The sequence below is a fragment of the Sceloporus undulatus genome, chromosome 2, assembly GCF_019175285.1.
Source record: "Sceloporus undulatus isolate JIND9_A2432 ecotype Alabama chromosome 2, SceUnd_v1.1, whole genome shotgun sequence".
NCBI lineage: Eukaryota > Metazoa > Chordata > Lepidosauria > Squamata > Phrynosomatidae > Sceloporus > Sceloporus undulatus.
This window is the reverse complement of record NC_056523.1, coordinates 54,600,465-54,622,501: the sequence shown is the minus strand read 5'-3', so window position 1 is coordinate 54,622,501 and position 22,037 is coordinate 54,600,465. Positions and strand designations below refer to the sequence as shown.

At 44.8% G+C, this 22,037-nt stretch overlaps 1 protein-coding gene across 4 annotated transcripts in view; it reads left to right on the top strand.

The window, feature by feature from the left end:
• Positions 1–1,722: 1,722 nt before the first annotated feature.
• MGLL (monoglyceride lipase) overlaps positions 1,723–22,037 on the top strand; it is a 136,351-nt gene continuing 116,036 nt past the window's right edge. Inside the window, exons 1-2 of one of the 4 annotated variants that reach the window (XM_042448201.1) lie at positions 1,723–1,792; positions 17,929–18,067. In XM_042448201.1, coding sequence (XP_042304135.1) covers positions 17,943–18,067 — 125 coding nt within the window. In that variant the 5' untranslated portion in view covers positions 1,723–1,792; positions 17,929–17,942. Of the gene's footprint in view, positions 1,793–16,647; positions 17,028–17,197; positions 17,255–17,517; positions 17,757–17,928; positions 18,068–22,037 lie in introns of those variants that run through there. The other 3 variants (XM_042448199.1, XM_042448202.1, XM_042448200.1) reach the window with 3 other exon arrangements.

Sequence of the window (22,037 nt, the reverse complement as noted above, 5' to 3'; positions counted from 1 at the left end):
AATCCCTGGCACCATATCTTTTCCATTGGGGGACCCATACCCATAAAAACGGAATATGCATAAGGGACAAAGCTTTCCCAGCTCATAATAGGGGACATCATTTCAGTATGGGATGCCGGCCACTGTAATATTAGCCCTACATCCGTTTATTTAGAAAACATGAATTGAATCAGCAATGAATTGGGGAGTGCACTAGAAAGACTCCCTCATGTCCAGTTCTGGTGCCTTTCCTCCTATGAGAGGTGGATGTGTCAGTGCCCTCTGAGACTCTTGATCCTCTCTCCTTGCCAAAAAATTGTAAAATATTATTTGTAAAATTATTTATTAACACACATACTGTATTTTATAAAATAAAGCTACATATAGGGAAACATAGCTAATATACATCACATAAACAAATACACACAAAACAAAAAAGGAGGGAGTTAGACATTTTCACTTTCCAGTCATTGGTTTAGCTGGCTTGGCTACTTCTTCTACTGTCCTCTATTTATCTTGCATCATTGGTTATTTCAGAAATTACTGCACCCTACTTAAATTCATTCTATATTGCTTAGTTATTTTATCAAATGATAATGCAAATCCCCGTTTGTTTCTAATATCATCCACTAGCCACTAGTTCTTACAAGATTTAAAGTCTTACTCAGGTCAAAGAGCAGATGAGGAAAAGCCACCTTCCCTCCAGTGTTTTCCTGTTTCATGAGAACCTTGCAGACTACAAACTGCTGGCTCCCACAACAGCAATCCGCCGCACCATCCTCTCTGTAAGGACTGATTTGGTCAAAAACAGGGCATTTGCGGGCACAAGCTGTGCCGCACCATTGTTTTTTTTTTCTGCTCTGCCCCAAACAAATGCACACATGTGCACAGACACAACCACCAGGGCCACCAATTGCCTCCTTTATAATCCTGCCCAGTGTTGTCAGCCCATTTGAAAACCTATGCAACTGGCAGTGCAACTGACCACTTGATTGCACAAGCAATCAGTCGCCTTTACGGCACATCGGTGCATCCAGTGACACACTGGCACAGCAAAATTTCTTCTTCTTCTTCGTCTTCTTCCTTGCTGCTTTGTGCCTCCAACTCATTTCTGACTTATGGCAATCCTAAGGCTAACCTATCATAGGGTTTTACTGGCACATTCTTCAGAGAGGGTTTGCCATTGCCATCCTCTGAGGCTGAGAAAAGCTTTCTTTTTCAATAGAAAAAAGTGTGACTCGCCCAAGTCCCCCCATGGGCTTTCATGGCTGAGCCGGGATTCCAAATTGTCCTAAGCCCAATGCTCAAACTACCACACCACAGTGGCTCCTAATAATAACAATTTTGCCCAACCAATCTCGCTAAAAGACAAGAAACAAAGAGAGAAGAGGATAGAAATACAATTATATATAATAGTTTTTAAACACTATGATCATACACCAACTTTTATTTGCAATTATTATAGCCATTAGCTTTCTTGCCCTCTCACCCACTAGTTTCCTCAGGCCCTCTCAAAAGTCGGATTGGGCCAAGGGCAAACCAGAAAAAAAGGCAAAGAAAAGAGAAGGGAGGCATTCAAAGGACACTCTCCTTCAGCAGAGAGAAAAGCGAGACCAGTGAGACCTGTTGCGACTCTCTTCTAGGAAATGCAAAACTGAGAAAAGAATTCTAATTGGGCAATACCTGCGAGAAGAGAGAAGAACATCCTAATTGATGGGTCAGTATGAGGGCAGGGTGGATTCCAAGGCTGAAAAGGAGAGGAGAAAGGAGCAGCCAGCAAAACTGCAGTACCTGTGACTCAGAGAAGAGAAAGGTAGGCAATGTGCCAGAGAAGGGGCCTACAATGGGTAAGGGGCAAGGTGACTGGATTTCATATAACCAAAAAAGGACAAGGCATTGCAAACTGTAAGACCTGCAAGTAAGAACAGAGGACATGATCAAAGAAAAGCGAAAAACTACAAAGAAATACAAATTCGGCTTTTTAGTCATGGGAAGATAGAGGATGTTTTGGAATTCCTTCTAGTGGAAGTTGTGAGAATGTAGGACCATTTACTCTGGGGGGAAAGGAAGATGTCCCCGGTCACTCTGGTCAGGGGCTAAAAGGAGAAAGCAAGGGAAAGGGAAGATCAGGACCTTTTGTGTTATACTGTATTTAGATGGTGAATTTATTTTGCCTCTGTGAAATCTGAAGCAAGTTCAGGAGGGCACCCAAATTGTTAAGAGACGGGAAACCATAACCCTCTGAGGGAAGACTTTAGGGAGGTGGGCATGTTTAGCCGGGAGAAGAAAGGTTAAGAGGTTATATGATAGCCCTGTGTCTAAGATTGAGGGATGTCATATCAAGGAAGGAACAAGCTGTTTTCTTCTCGTCCAGAGAATAGGAACCAAGAGCAATGTGATGCAAGCTACAGAAAAAGAGATTCCCACCTCAACATTAGGAGGAACATCCTGACAGTAAGGGCTGTTTGACAGTGGAACAGTTGCCCCAGAGAGTGATAGAGTCTCCTTCCTTGGAGGTTTTAAACAGAGGCTGACAACCATCTATGGGGGGTACTTGTGGCAGGGCAGGGGTTGGACTGGATGGTTCTTGAGGTCTCTTCCAACGCATGGATTTGTGCTGAATAGAAGACTGGAGGTTCAAAGGAGAAGCTTACATTTTGGAGTCATGTTCTGCCTTTACTATGATTCTGTGCAACTACTTGTCTTACAGGCTCATAACATCTTTTGGTGATCTCTCATATTTACTGTCCTTTGCTGACACCAAAGAGATGTCAGTGGGAGAAAATTTAAAATAAGCTGAGTGAAATTTGTCACTTGTAATATTTTCATTTTACAAGTTGATACTGAAGTGATGATAGACAAGAAAGAAACCCCATAGAACTGAGGGATTGAAGTACATAGATACTTGAACTATACGTCAATCTCATGTAACAAGGCAAGGGCAGGTTTGGGGGCCAAAATGATGGATTATGAAAACATAGGGGCCTGTTAACAAATATTAAGAGGAAGCAAAGGAAAAGAACTTACAAAAGGTTAAAAAAGTTCCCTGCAGGCCTCCCACATGTGCTCACATAAAAGCTGTATGGATAGATTGCAGAGTGCGGTCAGATCATAAGGACAGATGACACTCTTGCCAGGGGATAGTTTCCCCCTTTTTTTTGATAAAGAGTTAGTGTAAATGTACATTGCGTAGTGACCCGTTGATAATTGAATCAGGTTTTTTGGGAGTCAATTTTTAATGAAAATGAAATTTCTAGACTTATAATACTGTAACAGTATACATTGCTATAGAATCCAAGGTACTTTTTCTTCTAAAATTGTAAATCTTAAATATACAGTTTCATATTTTATGGACAACTAATAGCACATTACGATTACTTTCCCCAGCTGATAAAAAGAAATGACACTTGACACAAAGTACAGTCAAAGGAGTGGCCCTGAATGAACAGTCTGCCTGGGACCCCTCAGTATTTTCAAAACTATGCTCATTCATCAGACCCAATAACAACTGATTCACTTCGATGCCTCCTTCTTTTTTATAGGAGAGAGTTAAGAACATAACACAAGTACAGTCTTAACACCCTGCATTAAAAACAAAAGGTTCTCAAGCTCTAACTCTTGTTTGCTCATAAATCTTTTTTTGCTCAGGTTTTGGCTCACAAGAGTTAACTCAGAACACTTTAATTACATAAACCCAATTACAAAGTGGAAAATACTATCCTGAAGTGTCATTGCCTATTTTGGTTAACTTAATTTAAGAAATTGACTACAACAACAAACAGCCACCCCTCCAGTCTTGGACTTGAGAGTCCTGGGACTTTGAAATCCATAGAGAGGCGACTGCCATTAAGCAGGAATGGGGGGTGCACCCATGCAAACCCCCGCACATACAGCATCAGCCTTCAAGTCTATTGGGCTTGAATAATGCAACGCATTTTGGAGCTCGCAGGGATGCGTCTGGAACGGAGACCCCTGCAAGTTCCAAGGGATAACTGTATCTTAATTTGACCACCAAGAGATTACCTTTAGAAGCAAACAATAAATCCCTTATCCAAATCGTTGAGATGATATGCGGCCTTTCAGGTTTTTGTGGGGGTTTTTTGGGCATGTGGCCATGTTCTAGAGATTTAGTGCCATGATGTTTCCTCCCCGCAGTTAGGGCTGGCATCTTAAATGCTGGCAGCCATAGCGTTTTTGGGGTTTTGTTGGCCTAGGTGGCCACGGTGTTTCTAGAAGAGTTTATTCCGAGGTTTCCCCAGCATTTAGGGCTGGCATCTTAATGCTGGCAGCCATAGCTTTTTGGGGGTTTTTTTGGCCTATGTGGCCATGGTCTAGAAGAGTTTATTCTGATGTTTCCTCCCCAGCATTTATGGCTGGCAGCTTAATGCTGGCAGCATACGCTTTTTGGGGGTTTTGTTGGCCTATGTGGCCATGTTCTAAGAGAGTTTATTCCTGATTGTTTCACCAGAAATTTAATGGCTGGCATCTTAATGCCAGCGATAAATGCTGGCGAAACATCAGGAATAAACTCTTCTAGAACATGGCCCATAGCCCCAAAAAAACCCCAAAGGCTATGGATGCCGTCCAGGAAGCTTTTGGACTTCACTTCAAACATAGCCGATCTACAAGCCCTAACAAACTTAGGCCAGCAAATGGAGAGGAAATGCCGGGAGCTCAGTCAACTCTGGAGGGCAGTGTGAGGTCCTTCTCCCACGTTAAACAAAGAAGCATTTGCTAGTACACCTCGGCCATTCTTTAAAAGAACTACATCGGAATTGCGTGTATGCAGGAATATCGGCGCATAGGGCAGGAATATGTTTAGAGGATCAATGTTGAGTGTGTGAGCGTAATAATTGTGTCATGCAACTTAGATAACCATTAATAGGACTAAAAAACATATACTGTATACCATTTGTATACGGATTCTGCTACATTAATCTCATGCAGAATGCAGTTCAATGGTAGGGCCACCAGCTTAAGTAATCAATTTTGGTTCTTTAAAAGTGCTATTTTAAAGCAAAGAGTTGTTTGGAGCTTAACTTATGTAATGGAAGGATTTGTTTCTGATGGCATTTCTTTGCACTATAAAATAAAGGTTGATTATAAAGAAGCAACACTGGAGACTGGTCTAACAAGTAACAACGGCCAAAACATGAAAGTAAAATCTTTTAATTCGAACAGGATTGTTAGTCGCAGTAAGAAGGCGAGAAAAATAATAAATAGCCAGACATATTTTTCCAAAAAAACGAATAACCGTGTTTTAAAAAAGAGGCAGGAGTGTTGTGGATTTTTAAGTCATTTTGGTTTCACCACCACGCTGTTAACACACGCAGGCCAATCCTGGATGAATCCAGTTTGTATATATGTCCTACCTAATAATTTCGTGCCCTTGCAGGGATCTTGTATTCCTTGTTGGTTTGTGAGGAGGTTGGCAAGTAGATGCTAATCTCTGCTCAAACAGTGAGATTCACTCCTACGGAGGGCCATCATTCATCAAGTGGGTGTGCAAGAGCATGTCCTCAACCTTAGCTATTCAACGGTGAGCCCTGAAGTGATGTTGGGTCCCCAAGCCAACTTGCTGGTGTCCTTCATGAGTTTCCAGGAAAGAAAAAAGGGGGGGAGGGGGATTTGTACCAATGGCACAAATATGGTGGTCATGTCCTTGGCCACCTGGGGAATTTGTTTTTTCCCATCCAGACAGCCCTGAGAGCACTGTCCTAAATTGATGGCGTTGCGCGGATTAAAGTGGTATCCTGCCTCAATGCTTAGGGAGAGCAGGAAATAGAAATAAACATTATTATTATTATTATTTATTATTTATTATTATTTACACATTACTACGGGAGCTTTGGCAAGGGCAGGGAAAAGTTAGGTGCCCCCCACATCAACAGCTTGATAAACACTGTCCTAAATATATGTTTTGCTATTATTAAAGTGGAAGCCCGCTCAATATCCGTAGGAGAGAAGCAGGAATATAAATAAAAATTATTGTAGTAGTATTAGTAGTATTATTACTATGAATGTCACATTACTGGAGCTTAAGCAAGGTTAGGTAAATAAAGTAGGCACTCACATCAAACAGCCGGAAATTACTGTCGCTAAATTAAGTATGGCGTGTGCTATTATTTAAAGTTAATATTAAACACATTACTGGAGCTTGGGCAAGGTGATGTAATAAGTTTATACTAAAGCCAATATTTCAAATAAGAACTCGTTGAAGTGAGTGTGTTTTAAGCAGTCCCTATCTAAACAACAAGAGAATGATGTGGCCAATGTTAACATATTTTAGTACAAATAGTTTTTCATGGACCTCACCTGTCCGATCTCAAACGTATAATGTTAGTATTCAATTATACATGAACAGAAAACACCCTTGGGATAGGAAAGTACTGGCAGCAACAATTATATTACAACGGTGTTATCACGAAGAGAGTTTTGTTAGTGGCCAAACACTCTGGCAATAAGGCAATCATAATATCAAATGGCGTGTTGATGAGTTTTTGCTGTTAACTGCCCTCCAGTGGATCTTGACTCATGGAGACCCATAGATGAGGACATCTCCAAGGCTCCCTATCCTCGCCTGCCCTGCTTTTCAGGTTTCATGCGAGAACTCAGGGCCATGACCGCGCCTGATGGTCCTGTCCCCATATAGCATGTGTATTTCGTCTTTCTGCTAAACTGCCAACTTTCTAGCAATAATTCTCTTTTCTAATCAATATAATCCTTTCAATTGAGGTAACCAAATTACAACCTCAGTTTAGATGTCTTGGCTTTCCAGGGGACTGAGGGAGAGTTCAGGATTTATTAGGCTTCACAAGAACCCAGTTGTCTTTTTGGCCTATCCATGTATCCCTCAACATCTTCTCCAGCACACATCTCAAATGGGTGATTTTGTTTTTGATCCCTTTTCTTTAGTGTCCAGCCTCACATGTGGGCAATAACGCATGGCTTGGACGATTCTTACTTTAGTTGCTCAGTTGTATATATCGTTACTCTTGAGGATGCGTGTGAGGTTCTTTCATAGCTGCCTTTCCCATTCCTAGTCTTTTTCTATTGCTTAACTTACTACTTGACTGGAGCAGGGTTTGATCAAAAGTACAAGGAGTCCCTCATTTTTCTAGAATCATAGAAATCATAGAAATCATAGAGTTGGAAGAGACCACGAGGCCAGCCAGTCCAACCCCCCTGCCTTCAGGAAATCCAAATCAAAGCATCCCTACAGATGGCCATCCCAGCCTCTGGTGAAAAGACCTCCAAGGAAGGGACTCGATCACCCTCCGAGGAGAGTGGCATTCCCATGGTGCAACAGCCGCTTAACTGTCAGGAATTCCTCCTATGTTCAGGTGAAGCTCTTTGTTCTGCGCTGCAGCCTTGTGCCGGGGCCTTTCTCTGGAGCAGCAGGAAACAAGCTGCTCCCTCTTCCAATATGAACATCCCTTCAAATATTTAAACAGGCGATCATATCACCTCCTAAACCTCTTTTCTCCAGGCTAAACATCCCCAGCTCCCTAGAGTCTGTTGCCTCATAGGGCATGTTTCCAGACCCTTCATCACAGTTTGTCGACCTCATTTGACAACACATCACAGTTTCGCAATGTATTTCTGAATGTGGCGCCCAGTACTGGACACATATTCTAGTTGGGGCCTGACCAGAGCAGAATACAGTGGCACTATTACTTCTCTGATCTAGAACTAGACTTCTATGGATGCAGAGCCTAAAATAGCATTGCCTTTTAGCTTCCGCATCACACTGTTCACTCATGTTAACTTGTTGGTCTACTTGGACGCCTAGATCCATGTCAAAAGTATTTTGTCATCAGCCAGGTGTCACCATCCTATATCTGTGCAGGTTATTTTTCTTCCGCCCTAAGTGCAATACCTTACATTCTCGTTTGGAATTTCCATTTTTGTGTAGCTTTGGCCCAGCTTCTGTCTATTCAGGTCATTTTGAATCTGTGATCATGTCCTCAATGGGGTATTAGCCTAAGTCCCCTAATTGGGTAGCAGCTGCAAAGTTTGGAATAATTATGCTTCCAATCTGCTGTCATCCATGTCATTGATAAAGATGTGGAATAGCACTGGGCCCAGGACAGAGCCCTGTGGGAACCTACAACTGGTCACGTTCTCTCCAAGATGAAAAGGAGCCATTGTTGAGTCACCCTTTGGTTTCTGCGGTCAACCCCAATTACAGATCCATTTAAAGTTCCCTTGGTCTAGCCCACATTTACAGCTTGTTTGCAAGAATGTCCATGGGAATTGGTCAAAGGCCGTATGAAAGCAGATATACTATATCACAGCTTCCGCCGTCAGCTACAAGCGGGTAATTTTTATCAAAGAAGAGATCATGTTTGTCTGGCAGGACGTTGTTTCTCTAACCCCATGTGGAATTTTTTGATTATTGCATGCCTGTCTTAAGAGGTTCGCAGGACTATCTGTGTTAATGAGCGGCTCCAGAATCTTTCTAGTACTGATGTCAGACTAACTGGACGATAATTGTTGGGATCCTCTTTTTTTCCCCTTTTGAGAGGGGACAAACCCGTTTTGCCCTCGCCAGTCTGCTGGGAGCTCTCCTGTTTTCCAGGAGGTTTGCAAAGAGATGGCCAATGGCTCCGATAGTACATTTGCCAGTTTTTCTTTTAATAACCCTTGGAATGGAGTGCATCTGGTCCGAGAATTAAATTCATTTAGATTAAGAAGGTGTTCCTCTACTATCTCTTTACTTATTCTTGTACTGAAATGCCCCTATCCTGTCCTCTGCGCCATTATCCTCAGGTGGAGCACCCTTTGGTTGCCGTTGATGAGAAGACTGAGGCAAAGAAGGTGTTGGTAATTCGGCCTTTTCTTCTCTGTCTTATTCTGTTTCGCATTTTGCCATCATTCTCCACTCCATGGGACCTAATAACCGTTCCTGCTCTCCTTTTGCTGCGACATATCCAAAAAAGCCCTTTTTTATGTCTTAACCTCTCTACGCAAGCCGAGTTTCGTCTGCAGGCGCGCTTTTAGCGTTTCGACTTACCCCTACACATGGCCCTGCTATTTATTCTTTGAATTCCTTGTTGTGATTTCCCCCCTTTTTTCATTTCTTATACATTGTTCCGTTTCAAACTTAGCTCGGTTGAAAAGTTCCTATCATCCCATCCTGTTTCTTTCTTGAGACACCTCCTTTTTTCTTTCTCCGGGAACTGTTTGAAATTGAGGCCTTCAGTATCTTCCCGTTTGAGAAATTCCCATCCATCTGAACTCCTGTATCTTTTAGGATTTCTACCATGGATTGGCCTCAATACTTCTACTTCTCTAAGTTGACTGAAATCCGCTCTCCCAAAGTCTAGAAATTGTGTGTCTGACTATGCCTGTCTTTCTCCTTTCCACTGTATTTACAAACGCCAGGAGAAACTGGTCACTTCCACCTAATGATCCAACCACTTGCACCCCATTAACCAAGTTCATCCTTGTTGGTTAGGAATTAGATCTAAAAGAGCTGACACCATGGTTGCTCTTCACCTTTTGGACCATGAAATTGTCTTCCAGGCAAGTGAGGGAATTTGCTAGGCCTTGAGATTTTGCTGAGTTTTGACTTCAAAAATATCAGGATAGTTTGAGTCGCCCATCACTACTACAACATAGCTCTCTTTTCTTTCTGACTGTGTGGTCATCTGTTTCTAAGAAAGATATCATTCAATTCCTCAGTCCTGACTTGGGGTCGGTAGTAGACTCCCACCGTAACAACATCCTTGTTGTTTCCCTCCCCCTTTAATGTTTTAACCCAGTGCGCTCTCCACCTGGCTTCCAGGAATTGATGTCCTGGATCTCTCACGGTTGTAAAGTATCTCTGACATATAGTGCTATTCCGCCGCCTTTTCTTGTTTGGCCTATTTCTCGTAAAAGGTTATACCCCATCCCCCTACTATGTCCACATTCCAATCAGAGACTCATCCCACCAGGTTTCAGTGATGCCTAGTATATCATATTTGCTTTGTTGTACTAGAGTTCATCGTGCGCTTAATTTCGTTCCATGCTCTTTGCATTAGTGGAGAGACAGCGAAGAACATGGGTCCCCTTTACTTTTACTTTCTGCCTGGGCAAGTTTTTTTGTTTGCCTCCCACTGTTGGGTCATTGCACTTTGTTGGCTTGTTTCCGCTATGTCAGTTTGACTATTTTTCGCCATCCTATCTCCTTCTTAATATTTTTTTGTCTCCTTTCCCCTGGAACTCAGTTAAAGCCCTCCTTCTGATAAAGTTCTTGAGACGGTTTGGCAAAAAATGTCTTTCTTCGCAACTGGCGTGAGAATGCACCCGTCCGTGAAGAAGTCCCTCCTCAATGGAATGCAGCCCATGTCGAAGAATCCAAATCCTTCTCCTCGGTCGGCACCATCTGGCAAGCCAGGATGTTTCACATCCCCTAGTTTCCTCTCCCTTCCTGGACCATGCCCTTCAACTGGCAGAAGAGACTAGATGACACCCTGTACAGCCATTCCGTTCAGCTTCACCAAGCGCCTCTTAATCCCTTTTTGATGTTCTGAGGCTGTGTCCGTGCAGTATCATTAAGTTCCAAGACGTGGACCAAAAGGAATGGGTAAAGTGTTCAGAATGCTTTGAACCATCTTGTCAGTATTCTCTTCACATCCCGGATCTGCACCGGAAGACATCTTTCTGGCCTACAAAAATCACTGCGTCTGTACCCTCAGCCAAGGAGTCCCCCACTACGACCACAAACGGCGCATCCTCCGAGGCTTAGCAGCGACTGTGTCCCTCGGTGGGACTCTCAGGCTCCTGCTCTGGCCCGGAAGTCTGTCATGCCTGCGCTTCTTCTTCAAGACCTCCTTGAGAAGGGAAAAGAGCGTCAAAGCGATTCACTAGCGGCAAAACTCCAGAACTATTCCTTCTGGCGTACTTCTCGTTGTGGACATTCTTCCAGCGTGTCTGCCTACTCCTCTGTTTTGCAATGACGCACCTCTTCCCACCCTAGCATCTTCCGCGGCGTGGTAAGCATACCAGTGGTAGTTCCATTGGTGTCCAGGAAATCCTCTTTTTCCCTAATATGCTGAAGTGTAGCTACTCTTGAACTCCAGCTGCTGCACTTTCTTTCTCCTCCAAGAGTCCTACCAACTTGCACTGGTGCATGTGAGTTCTCGACTGCTTGTGGGCAAGAAGAAGAACATATACCACAAGAGTTTGAGGTGAACGACAGCAAATCATCGTTGTGCCATCGTCAAAGTCCTTTAGTAATGACTAATAACAGTCAATCTACTGGGATACTTCGATTAAAAGGAATGTACTGGCTCTATCTTAACTTAAATTCAATTTTTCCTATTTCAATATCTGATTCTAACCTGATGCCACTTGAGAGATTGTTTGAGGTTAAAGGGAAACCTAAAACTAAAAAACTAACAAAAATCTGTAAGGCTCTGGAAGTTGGTATATAAAGCAGTCTGCTAGCACTCCGCCCCTTGGACTCACAGATGTGAATCACATAAGCTCCCACCCTTCAGCAATGAGACAAACGGGCTAAGCACACAGAACGGTCCCAAAATGGCTGCAGCAGCTTCTCCTCCTCTCCTCTCTCTGGCCGGAGTGCTCTGGAAGGCCCTCTGAAGTTGGGATTAATAAAGCTAGGCGGATAGCTCCGCCCCCTGTGTGACTCACAGATGGACCTCACATAAGCTCCACCACCTTCAGCAATGAGCACCGGTCGCAAGCGCACGTCCCAAAATGGGCTGCCAAGCAGCTCCGCTCCTTCTCCTCTCTCTGCTGCGAGTGCTCTGTGAGGCTCTGGAAGTTGGTATATAAAGCTAGTCTGCTAGCTCTCTCCTCCCCCCCTTGTGACCCACAGATTGACTCACGAAGCTCCACTCCCATTCAGCAATGTGCACACGGTCCTCAAGGCATCAGAAGCACGGTCCCAAAATGGCTGCCAATCGCTCTCCTTCCTTCTCCTCTCTGGCTGCCGGAGTGCTAGAATAGACTGAATTTTATGTAGTTCCTCCATGGTCATTATTTTTGTTGTCTTTATGTTCAGCAGCAAGCTTGCCTTTGCACTTTCTTCTTTGACTTTTCTTAGTAAGTGTTTCAAGTCTCTGATGTTTTCTGCTGGCAGTATGGTATCATCTGCATATCTTAGATTCTTGATGTTTCTTCCTCTTATCTTCACTCCATCTTCTTCTGAGTCTAAACTTGCTCTTCATATATCTTTTGTATACAAGTTGAACAGATAGGGCAATAGAACGTAGCCCCTGCTTGACCCCCTTTGCCAATTGGGAACTATTCTGTTTTTCTCTAATTCTATTCTAACAGTAGCCTCTTGCCCCAAGCACAGATTTCTCATCAGGACTATCAAATGTGTTGGCACTCTCATGTCTTTAAGAGCATTCCATAGCTTTTCATAATCTATGCAGTCAAAGTCTCTGTTATACTCTATAAATCACATGCCTATTTTGTTTTGAATTTCCTGGTGCACTCCATTATCCATCGTATGTTTGAAATGTGGTCCCTAGTGCCTCTTCCTTTCCTCAACCCCGCTTGCACCTCTAGGATTTCTCTCTCTATGTATGGTTGGAGTGTATGTTGCAGAACTTTGAGTGCAATTTTGCTTGCGTGAGAAAGTAATGCCATGGTCCTGTGGATGGGGATGTATATTGAATATTTCCAGTCTGTTGGCCACTGTTTTGTTTTCCATATTTGTTGACATATGCTATTTAACACTAGAGTTGCTGATAAGCAACTGTTCTTTGATACAAACATCTGCTCAGGAGTTTCATCTCTAATTTACCTTTGCAAAACAATTAGCCACTTTTGTGGCTTTTGGATTGGCTGGTCCAAAGAAATGGGTAAAACCAATGGCAGCTCCAACAAAAGCAGACCCACTGAAATCAATGGGACGTATGCAAGAAGTCTCTTTCATTACTGTGGGCCTGCACTAGTTGAGACTAACACCTGATTTAGCCTAAAGATACCGTGCCCAACTGCAGTTTTTGTTTTCCTCCTAAATGACCAGCAACACCTCCCTCTCTGCCCCATTTTTTTCTTTTTGAAGCAGATGAGAAAGGAGAGGGAGAATTTGTTCCTATGAGGCCATCCATGTTCTTGTCAACTAAAAGGACATCACAACCAGCATCAGGGTGTACCTTAGGAAAGTACTTTACAGAGGTCTTGATATTTTGCCAGAGGAAACACCCAGATCATTTTTGGGAGACACCTGTCACTGGGAAAGAAGGCATGCTTCTCCATGGAAGGAGAGTTGTCTGGCCAGCAACAGGATGAGTGGAGATGCCGCACTTGCAGCTCCAAAATGATGGTTGGAGTGAGGCTATTTAAAAATCACCACCAGGGTTGCTCTAGTGCATCTGTCCTGTCAAAGGAGGAAGGATGATGATGATGATGATGATGATATCCACCACCACTGTTGTCCAGTGCACCTGCCCTGGCAGAGGTAGAAGGTGACTAATTATTTTAAAAATAACAGCCTGTGTTGCTCCAGTGCACTCTGTCCTGACAAAGGGGAAAGGAACAACAACAACAACAATAATGTCCACCACCACTGTCCTTCCAGTGCACCTGCCCTGGCCGGGGGGGGGGGGGGGTAATAATGTGAATCCCCCCACTGTTCCTCTAGTGTACTCTGCCTTGTCAATGGGAGAAGGCTAATAATAATAATAATAATAATAATAATAATAATGTGAATATCCACCCCCAACCCCACTGTTCCTCTAGTGCATTCTGTCCTGTCTATGCGGAAATACTAATACTAATAATATCCCCCACCACTGGTCCTGTTATGAGGAGGAAGGGGATTAATGACCAACACAGCCTCCGCCCCTGTTCCCTGAGGCAAGGCCCCTGTCCCGCCAGAGAGGGAAAGGCCAGCAAGGAGAGGCAGCGCCACCCCAGTCATGACCTGACTGACGTGACCATGACTGCTCAGCCTCTCTCAGCCTGGTTTCCATGCATGGCGGGCCCAGCAAGGCGCCCAATGAAGAGGGCCCCAGCCCTGGCCAGGGCCTGCCTTAGTCCCAGTTTCCCTCCATTCCCCTGAGGCAAGGGGAAAGGTCACACTACTGGAGGTCAACCCTTGGCACTTTCTCGCTCCCTGTAGGCAAGTGGGAACCCAGGCCTTGTGTTTGTGTGTGTGTATAACACACGCAAAAACAAATCCACAGCTGTTGCCCTGAGGAGCTGAGGGGGGCTGGCAGTCTCTCATTCAGAACAAGGGTCTCAAGAGGCCGACTAGAAGGTCGTTAACAACCCCCACACAAATATGTGCATACACACCAATGTACACACACAACCAGTGTGGTCTTCCATCCTCCTCCTCCTCCTCCTTTTCTAGGGCCTGTCCTTCATTGCCACCTTCTGTCCAGGAGGAATTCCATAATGACTTCCATTTTGAGCAGGACTAAGAAGCATGGGTTTAAAATTATATGAAGTGTTTGGAGCTTTTCCTTGCTAGTGTCTCCCATTTTTCCTTGAAGGTCCTCCATTTTGTGGTGCCCAACTGTCTTCCTTTGCAGCGAGGACATCTGGTCACCCTGGGCTCATTCAGAGTGACCAGAGGTAGTCCTTTTTCCCCAGAACATGTCCTACATTTCAATCAGGAGGAATTCCAAAATGTCCCCTCCATTTTGAGCATGACCAAGAAATGCCGATTTACATTTTTATATAAAGTGTTGTGAGCTTTTATTTGGTCACATCTTCCATTTTTCTTCAGTGTCCTCCATTTTGTGGTGCCTAGTTGTCCTCCTTTGCGCTTATAGGACCTCTGGTCATCCTAGGCTCCTCTTATTCCAGGACAAGTCCTACATTTCAACCTTTTGTCTGGGACTAATTCCCAAATGTCCTCCATTTTGAGCATGGTGAAGAAGTATGAATTTATGGCAGGGGGTTGGACTGGATGGCCCTTGCGGTCTCTTCCAACTCTATGATTCTATATGAAGTGTCTTTTTAGCTTTTATTTGGTCATATCCTCACTTTTTATTGAATGCCCTCCATCTCGTGGTGCCTAATAGGGCCTCTGGTTGCCCTGTACACAATGTGTGTATATATCTGTGTGTATACACATGTGCGTGTGTATACAGACACATACACACAAAATCCATCCTGTCTTTTCATTTGTGTGTATGCGTAATGTGTGAATATATATGTATGTACAGTGAAGAGCCAGCAAGGGGTAGTGATTTAACTTTGCACACTGGACTATTATGACTCTGGAGAGCAGGGTTCGAATCCTGACTTGGCCATGGAAACCCACTGGGTGACCTTGGGCAAGTCACACTCTCTCAGCCTCAGAGGGTGGCCATGGCAACAAAAACCCCTCTGAAGAAATCTGCCAAGAAAAGGCGGTCTCCTCCTTTGCTGGAGTCTCCATCTTTGGAGGTCTTTAAACAGAGAATGGACGGCCATCTGTGGAGGGTGCTTTGATTGTGTTTTCCTGCATGGCAGAATGGGGTTGGACTGGGGTCTCTTCCAACGCTAGGGTTCTAAAACCCCACAATAGGCGTGCCATCCATAAGTCACAGAAACGACTTGAGGCACACACACAAACGGTGACACCTGGAGGGCAAAGGAGTACTCGGCGCGCCCCTCTCGCCTCTTCCTGCTAGTGCTGTGCTGCTGCCACCTTTAGAGTGAGGGCGAGAGGGACGGTCGCGTGCCGGCGCCTTCCCTGCTCGGCTCGCGCGGGGAACTTTCCCTCTCATGTGTGCAGCAGCCAACGGGCGCTAGTCCTGCAGCCCAAGGTGCCTTTGGCGGCGGCAGGGAGCAGGGCGCGCGCGCAGCACCTGCTGCAACCGGCTTCTGGGGAACTTGACTGTTGCTTCTCTGTCCCTCACTGAGGCACTTCATGACTCTCCTCTTCCCCAGTCTCCCCACACAAACACACAACCTGTCCCCTCCACAAGCACTCGGCCACACACACACACAAACACAAGAGGTATTTCATTATTCGCCCCTTCGCAACACACAAACACACAACTTCATAACTGGCCTACCCCTCCCCACACACAGAAACACAGATACAGGGCTTCCTGATTCGCCCCTTTCCCCCACAAACACACTACTTGCCCCTTCCCCGCGCATTCGCCACACACACACACACACACAAGATATTTCATTATTCGCCCCTTTGCCACACATAAGGCACACAGATACTTCACAACTCGCCCCTTCCCCCCCCCACACAAACTTCCTTACTCGCCCACACCTCCCCACACAAACACACACACACAGATACTGCCGTCCCCAACCTACCCACCCCACACAAACTCAGATACTCGATAACACGCTCTCTCCCACAAACACACAAATCCACTGCTTGCCCCTTCCCCACGCACACACAAACACGAGAGGTATTTCATTATTCGCCTCTTTGCCACACACAAACACACAGATACCTCACAACTCGCCCACTCCCAACACACACTCGCCACAGGGATACTTCACAACTCTCTCCCTCGCCACACACACACACACACACACCCTTACTCACCCCCCCCAAGAGATACAGGTACTTCTTTATTCGGCTATCCCCCCCACAAACACACACACACACACATCCTCCAACGACTTGCTTAACAAAAGGGCAGGGACATGTGTTTAGGTGACTAGGTGTGTGTTTGTGTTTATGGTTTAAAAAGTGCAGAGAAGAGCCAGGGGCAGGCAGGCAGGCGGGCGGGCGGGCGGGCGGGCGGTCGGTCTCCCTCCTCCTCCTGCTCCTGCTCCTGCTCTCGAGAGCGCGCCCAGTGAGCGGGGCTAGTGGAGAGCGGAGCCGCCCAGCAGCAGCCTCAGCAGCCTCGGGGTGTAGTAGCCGCCCGGCAGAGATTGCTCCCAGGCAGCAGCAGCAGCAGCAGCAGCAGCAGCAAGCAAGGGCGCCCCGTTAGTGCCAAGGCAAGAGGAGGAGGAGGAGGGCTGCTAGGAAGCGCGCCAGTGGCCCCGACCCTTTCGCAAAGGTTCCCGCTGCTGCCTCTCCTGCTCAGCGCCCTCGCCCTGGTCGCCTTTGGCTGGCGATGCCGGCTTCTCCTTGGAATGCAAAGCCCTGCTGCACAGGATGAAACCAGCAGGTTGGCCTCGCTCCCCACTCCCTCCCTCTCTAGCCAGGCTCTCCTTCTTCTTCTTGTTCCTCTTCTTCTTGTTCTTGTTTTAATGACGACACCCTCTATGCCCCCCCTTTCCACCCCGCCTGGGGTTTTGTTTTTTTTGTTACCCTCCCCAGATGTCAGAAAAAGAGTCATAGCAACAAGGCAGTGTCAGTCACCTCCTCACACGGGGGTCTCTCTCTCTCTAGTGGGTGGGTGATGCTCTTTGGGGGGGTGTTTGTGTCTTTTAAGAAGAAGAAGAAGAAGAAGAAGAGATGATGATGATGATGATGATGAATCTTTTATGCAGCTGGCTTCTTGTCTCTCCTTGTCGGAGCTTCACAATTTGCACTTAATTGCAGCATTAATATATATATATATTGTAATTCACAATTTGCACTTGATTGCAGCATATATATATATATATATATATATATATGTAGTGTATATATAGTAATATGTATGTATGTGTATACACACACACACATTCACATAAGATCCAGTTCCCTGAAATGATGGAAGATAAACACAGATGGGCAGTAATGAGCCTGAGCTGGAGAGGAATGCGAGCTGACATGAAGCAAGCACTGTGAGGTGCTTTTCCTCCTTCTCTCCTTCTTCTTCTTCTTGCTTTTCGGACAATCCTTGGAGCCAAAAAGACAAGAGCCTGCCCGACAAGAGCAGTTCCACGGAACGGATGACATTCAGCCTAAGGTTTGGAAAGTGCAAGAGAGGTGCTTTGGCGTAGTTATCATCACTTCTTTTATGAGGAAGCTCACATCGGCCAGTGGCAGCAGGAACATACTTCTTCTTCATCATCTGACTTATTTCTCAGCTGTTTAGTTTGTTTTTAACAGGGTACTTGTTTTCTGTCTCCACCTTTTAGGTCAATCTTCCAGGATGCCAGAGGAAAGTTCCCCACGAAAGACTCCCCAGAATGTCCCTTATCAGGACCTTCCTCACCTGGTCAATGCCGATGGGCAGCACCTCTTCTGCAGATACTGGAAGCCAGCCGCCACACCAAGGTGAGGGAGAAACTTAAAGGGATGCATTTTGTCAGGGGGAAAGCAAGAATCACACCATTGGTTCAGCTACACTTGGGGGGGGGGGGGTTGTGGTTTTTTCGAGCTATGTGGCCATGTTCTAGAAGAGTTTATTCCTGATGTTTTGCCAGCATCTGTGGCTGGCATCTTGGAGCACAAACTGAAAAACTAGGAATAAACTCATCTAGAACATGGCCACATAGCTCGAAAAAAACCACAAAAAATCTATGGATTTTGACTTCACACTGGGTTTGTACTTTGTTGTTGTTGTGTGCCTTCAAGTCTTTCCTGACTTGTGGCAACACTGCCATGGGGTTTTCTTGGGAAGATTTGTTCAGAGGAGGTTTGCCATGGCCTTCCCTTGAGGCTGGGAGAGTGCGACTTGCCCAAGATTAGTCAGTGGGTTTCTGTGACTGGGCTGGGATTCAGACCTTGGTCTCCAGAGTCATAGTCCAACCCTCAAGCCACTCCACCATGCTGGCTCATACTGTGTGATATGTGTGGAATTATTTCTTGCCCTGAGGAACGTACAGTGTAAATGCTGTCAGCATTTGTGCTTGTGAATTCCCGTATGCTGAAATACTGCACAGTTGGGAAGGCCACCCCATGTAGTAGCATGTTGCAGCAACAATGAGGATTGGCTATTAATCATTCAGTCAGCCTCCTACTCAATCATAGGCCTTATTACTTGCATGAGTAAAGGCAACTTTCATGAGTAAGGTTGGGAGGATTTGGACATTCCCTTTCTTTCTTCCTTCCTTTCTTTCTTCCCAGTGAAACTTAATGCCATGAGAAAAATCTGTGGATCTTGCATTTTAATATTTAAACTGCAGAGCTACATGAAGGTTTAGTTTACTTACTCCTCATTATTTTTAGAACCAGCAATCCAAAACTTGACAGCCCTGTTAAAATTGCCATAAATCCCAGTATAATGTCTAGGGTTTCGTTTCCACTTCATCTTCATTCGTAGCTGTATTTAGATAGCTCTCCTTCTTTAGGTTGGCTGTGGGGGTTCCATGGAATGCAGAACTCTGGAGATAAATTCAAATAATAGTCAGATTACCAAATAATCCACTGTTCGGGTAATCCCCTTTCATAATCCATCAAAATAATGGTTTTGCACTTCAATCTTGCGCTCCAAGAACAAATATTGTTCTTTAAATGAACATATCACATAGATTTTCTTTGTTATTTCCATCTTTTCTTCCTTCTGTCTGCATTTGCTGGCTTGTTCAATACGCATGCAAGTTCTAGCTGTGGAAGAGAATAACATGTAGGAAAAAGTGGAACTATTGTTCTACACTCTGTCATTTCTGTGAGCCAACCGGATAAGCTCTGTTTATTTTTATATTGCAAGGCAAGAAATCAATTTTGGAAAACGGTTACCCAAGGAACAGCTTTCCTGTCTCAGTGGATTTTGAAGCAGTCCAACTACAGTAGTTAAGAAGCCGTGCATGATGTGCTAAATGACTAGTGCCAAGTTCAATACAGGAACACAAAACTTCCATACTGAGTCAGATCAGTAGTCCATGTAGACCAGAACTTGTCTCTCCAAAAGCAGTGAAAGAAGAGCAGCAGCAACAAAGAAAATGGGAAATAATGAAGGTGATGTGACAGCGTGGGTGGAGAAGTATTGATATTTCCCTTTGACGATCCCCATCTCTCCCCAGAGAGGAAGTTCTTGCCAATGGCAACTGTGATGTACCCACTGTTGCAATTGCCAGGGCAATATCAGTCTTCTTGTTAACTGTGGAAGCTCTGTGGCTTCCTGGACTAAGCATATATAACAATTACCCTCCCCACACCCCAAATTCAGCTGGCTCAGAGGCAGTATTTCAGGACACTCAAGAGCGTGCCTTGCTGCTCCATAGAGGCAGGTTTTGGCTCCTCCAAATCTGTGCAGGGCTCTTTTTTTCTCTCTGAATGTGGATGTCCACACTGTACCCATAACCTGCTGGATTTGTTCTTTTGCTTTAAGAAAAGACAGTGTACCAGTGTCCAAGCACAGAGCAGAGCACAGTGGGGATTTTTGTTTCTGTTTTTATTTTGCTGCTTGCATTGGCAGGAGGAGCATCACATTCTTAAAATGCTGGTATGTCGTGTGTAACTGGAAAGGAAACAGGCTGCAGTTACTTCTGAACAGGCATCTAGAGAGCAGTTGGCTTCAGGATGCTCATGATAACAGGTGTATTTTGTGTGCCCAGAACTTAGATGGCCAGTCCATGCTTACTCCTGTGTAATCCTATCCTTACTCACATGAATAAGCTGGATATCGTGCAGTGCTGCTTCTTATTATATATGAGTAAGCATTAGGAAGGGGGATTTGTGAAAGAGTGCTCTGTGACAGAACGTGCTGCTCATGCATACTCTTTAGAAACCAGTCCTTATGAATAAGTGGATTTCTACCTGGACTGAGTGGGGGAGTGAGGCTTTTTTTCCTAAACTGAACAAATACCCCTCTCCATGTTTTGCACTTAGTGTGATTATTGTGTAGTGCTGGTTATTTGTAGAATAGATAAAGGCAGAGTGATTTTGTTTGGCAGTGTTTCTATCGTCATTGTCATCCCACCATCTGCACCATCAGCTTTCCAGGCATGCTGTCTAAATGTCCCCTTTTGCAATAAGTTGCAATGGATGATTGTTACGAGTTGCTGTGTTCGATATGTATGATGTTAAAGTCATTTGGTTCTCAGGAGAAAATGGCTCCAAATGAGTGTTTTTGTGTGGCTTTTGCTTCACAAATCTACTTGGTGCCTGTACCAAATAGAGTAGACCCAATAAATCAATTACTGAATGTTAAGTCAAAGATATAGCTGTGGTAGTCTGTAGAATCACCATGTAGAGAGATGTTGTAGCACCTTTGAGACTAATTGAAGGAAAGAAGTTGGCAGCATGAGCTTTCGTAGACTGCAGTCTACTTCAGCGCTTTATTCAAATCTCATGGATTCATTGGGTCTACTCTTGGGGGGTGGGCACTACATAGCTCAGTTACCTTCTTCTGTGCTGAAGGCTGCTGGGGATTCCAAAGACTGGCTCTACCTGTGGCGACCCAGCCCTTTTCTCCACCAACCCCAGTGGGCACCAGCTGCCACTGGGCATTAACTGATCTTATGGCTGGTCACTCCAAATTTGAGCACTAATTTATCTACACACCTAGGGATCCATTGGTTGGTGCATTCCTTTGAATGTAGGAGACAGTTAGTCTTGATGCTCTGTTGATCTGACTCGATGTGAAAGTTTTATGTTCCTCCTGGCTTTGGTTGTTTAGCCAGTGATGTAAGGCTTGTGAACCACAAGCATTGTTTGAAGATCCCCCAAAGCAATTCTTCAAAGTGTACTCTTTCCTGATTCTTTGAGATTTGCTTTCTTTACCTTAGCACATTGTTTCCCATATAATTCACTACAGAACAGTTCACTACTGGAATTTCATCTCCATTCAGGGCCTGTCTTAAGCTTACAACCTTTCACCTAAAAACCCAACCTGCTGAGCTCTCCTGCCCTGTTCTCTTCAGCATCTAACAAGCCATGCTCCATAATAGTACTTCCATTATAATTTCAGATACATTTCCTTAGCAGCTTGCGTGAGGCTTCTAGAAGTGAGGGATGTGCACATTTTAGAGGCTTTCCCCCTAAGGTCAGTAAAGAAACCTGCCAAGAGGGTACCTTTTTCAAGCACTTATCCTGGCCCTGCTGACTACATGATCTGCACAGGCTTTCTGGCAAGCCCAAAGGGGAAACGTCCCGGCACTGCTTGTAACAAGAATCCTGGCATCATGCTAAAGAATTCCTCTGCTGAACAAATTCAGTTATCAAAACAAGCTTCTTCTGTGAAACCAGCCTGTCACGTATTATAATGCTAATTAATCATTAACTGCCCACAGTGTTCTTCAGTGAGTTGCAGAATTGTGTTCGCTTTTCATGTTTAATTTCTTAGCAAATTAGTGGTGTTCAC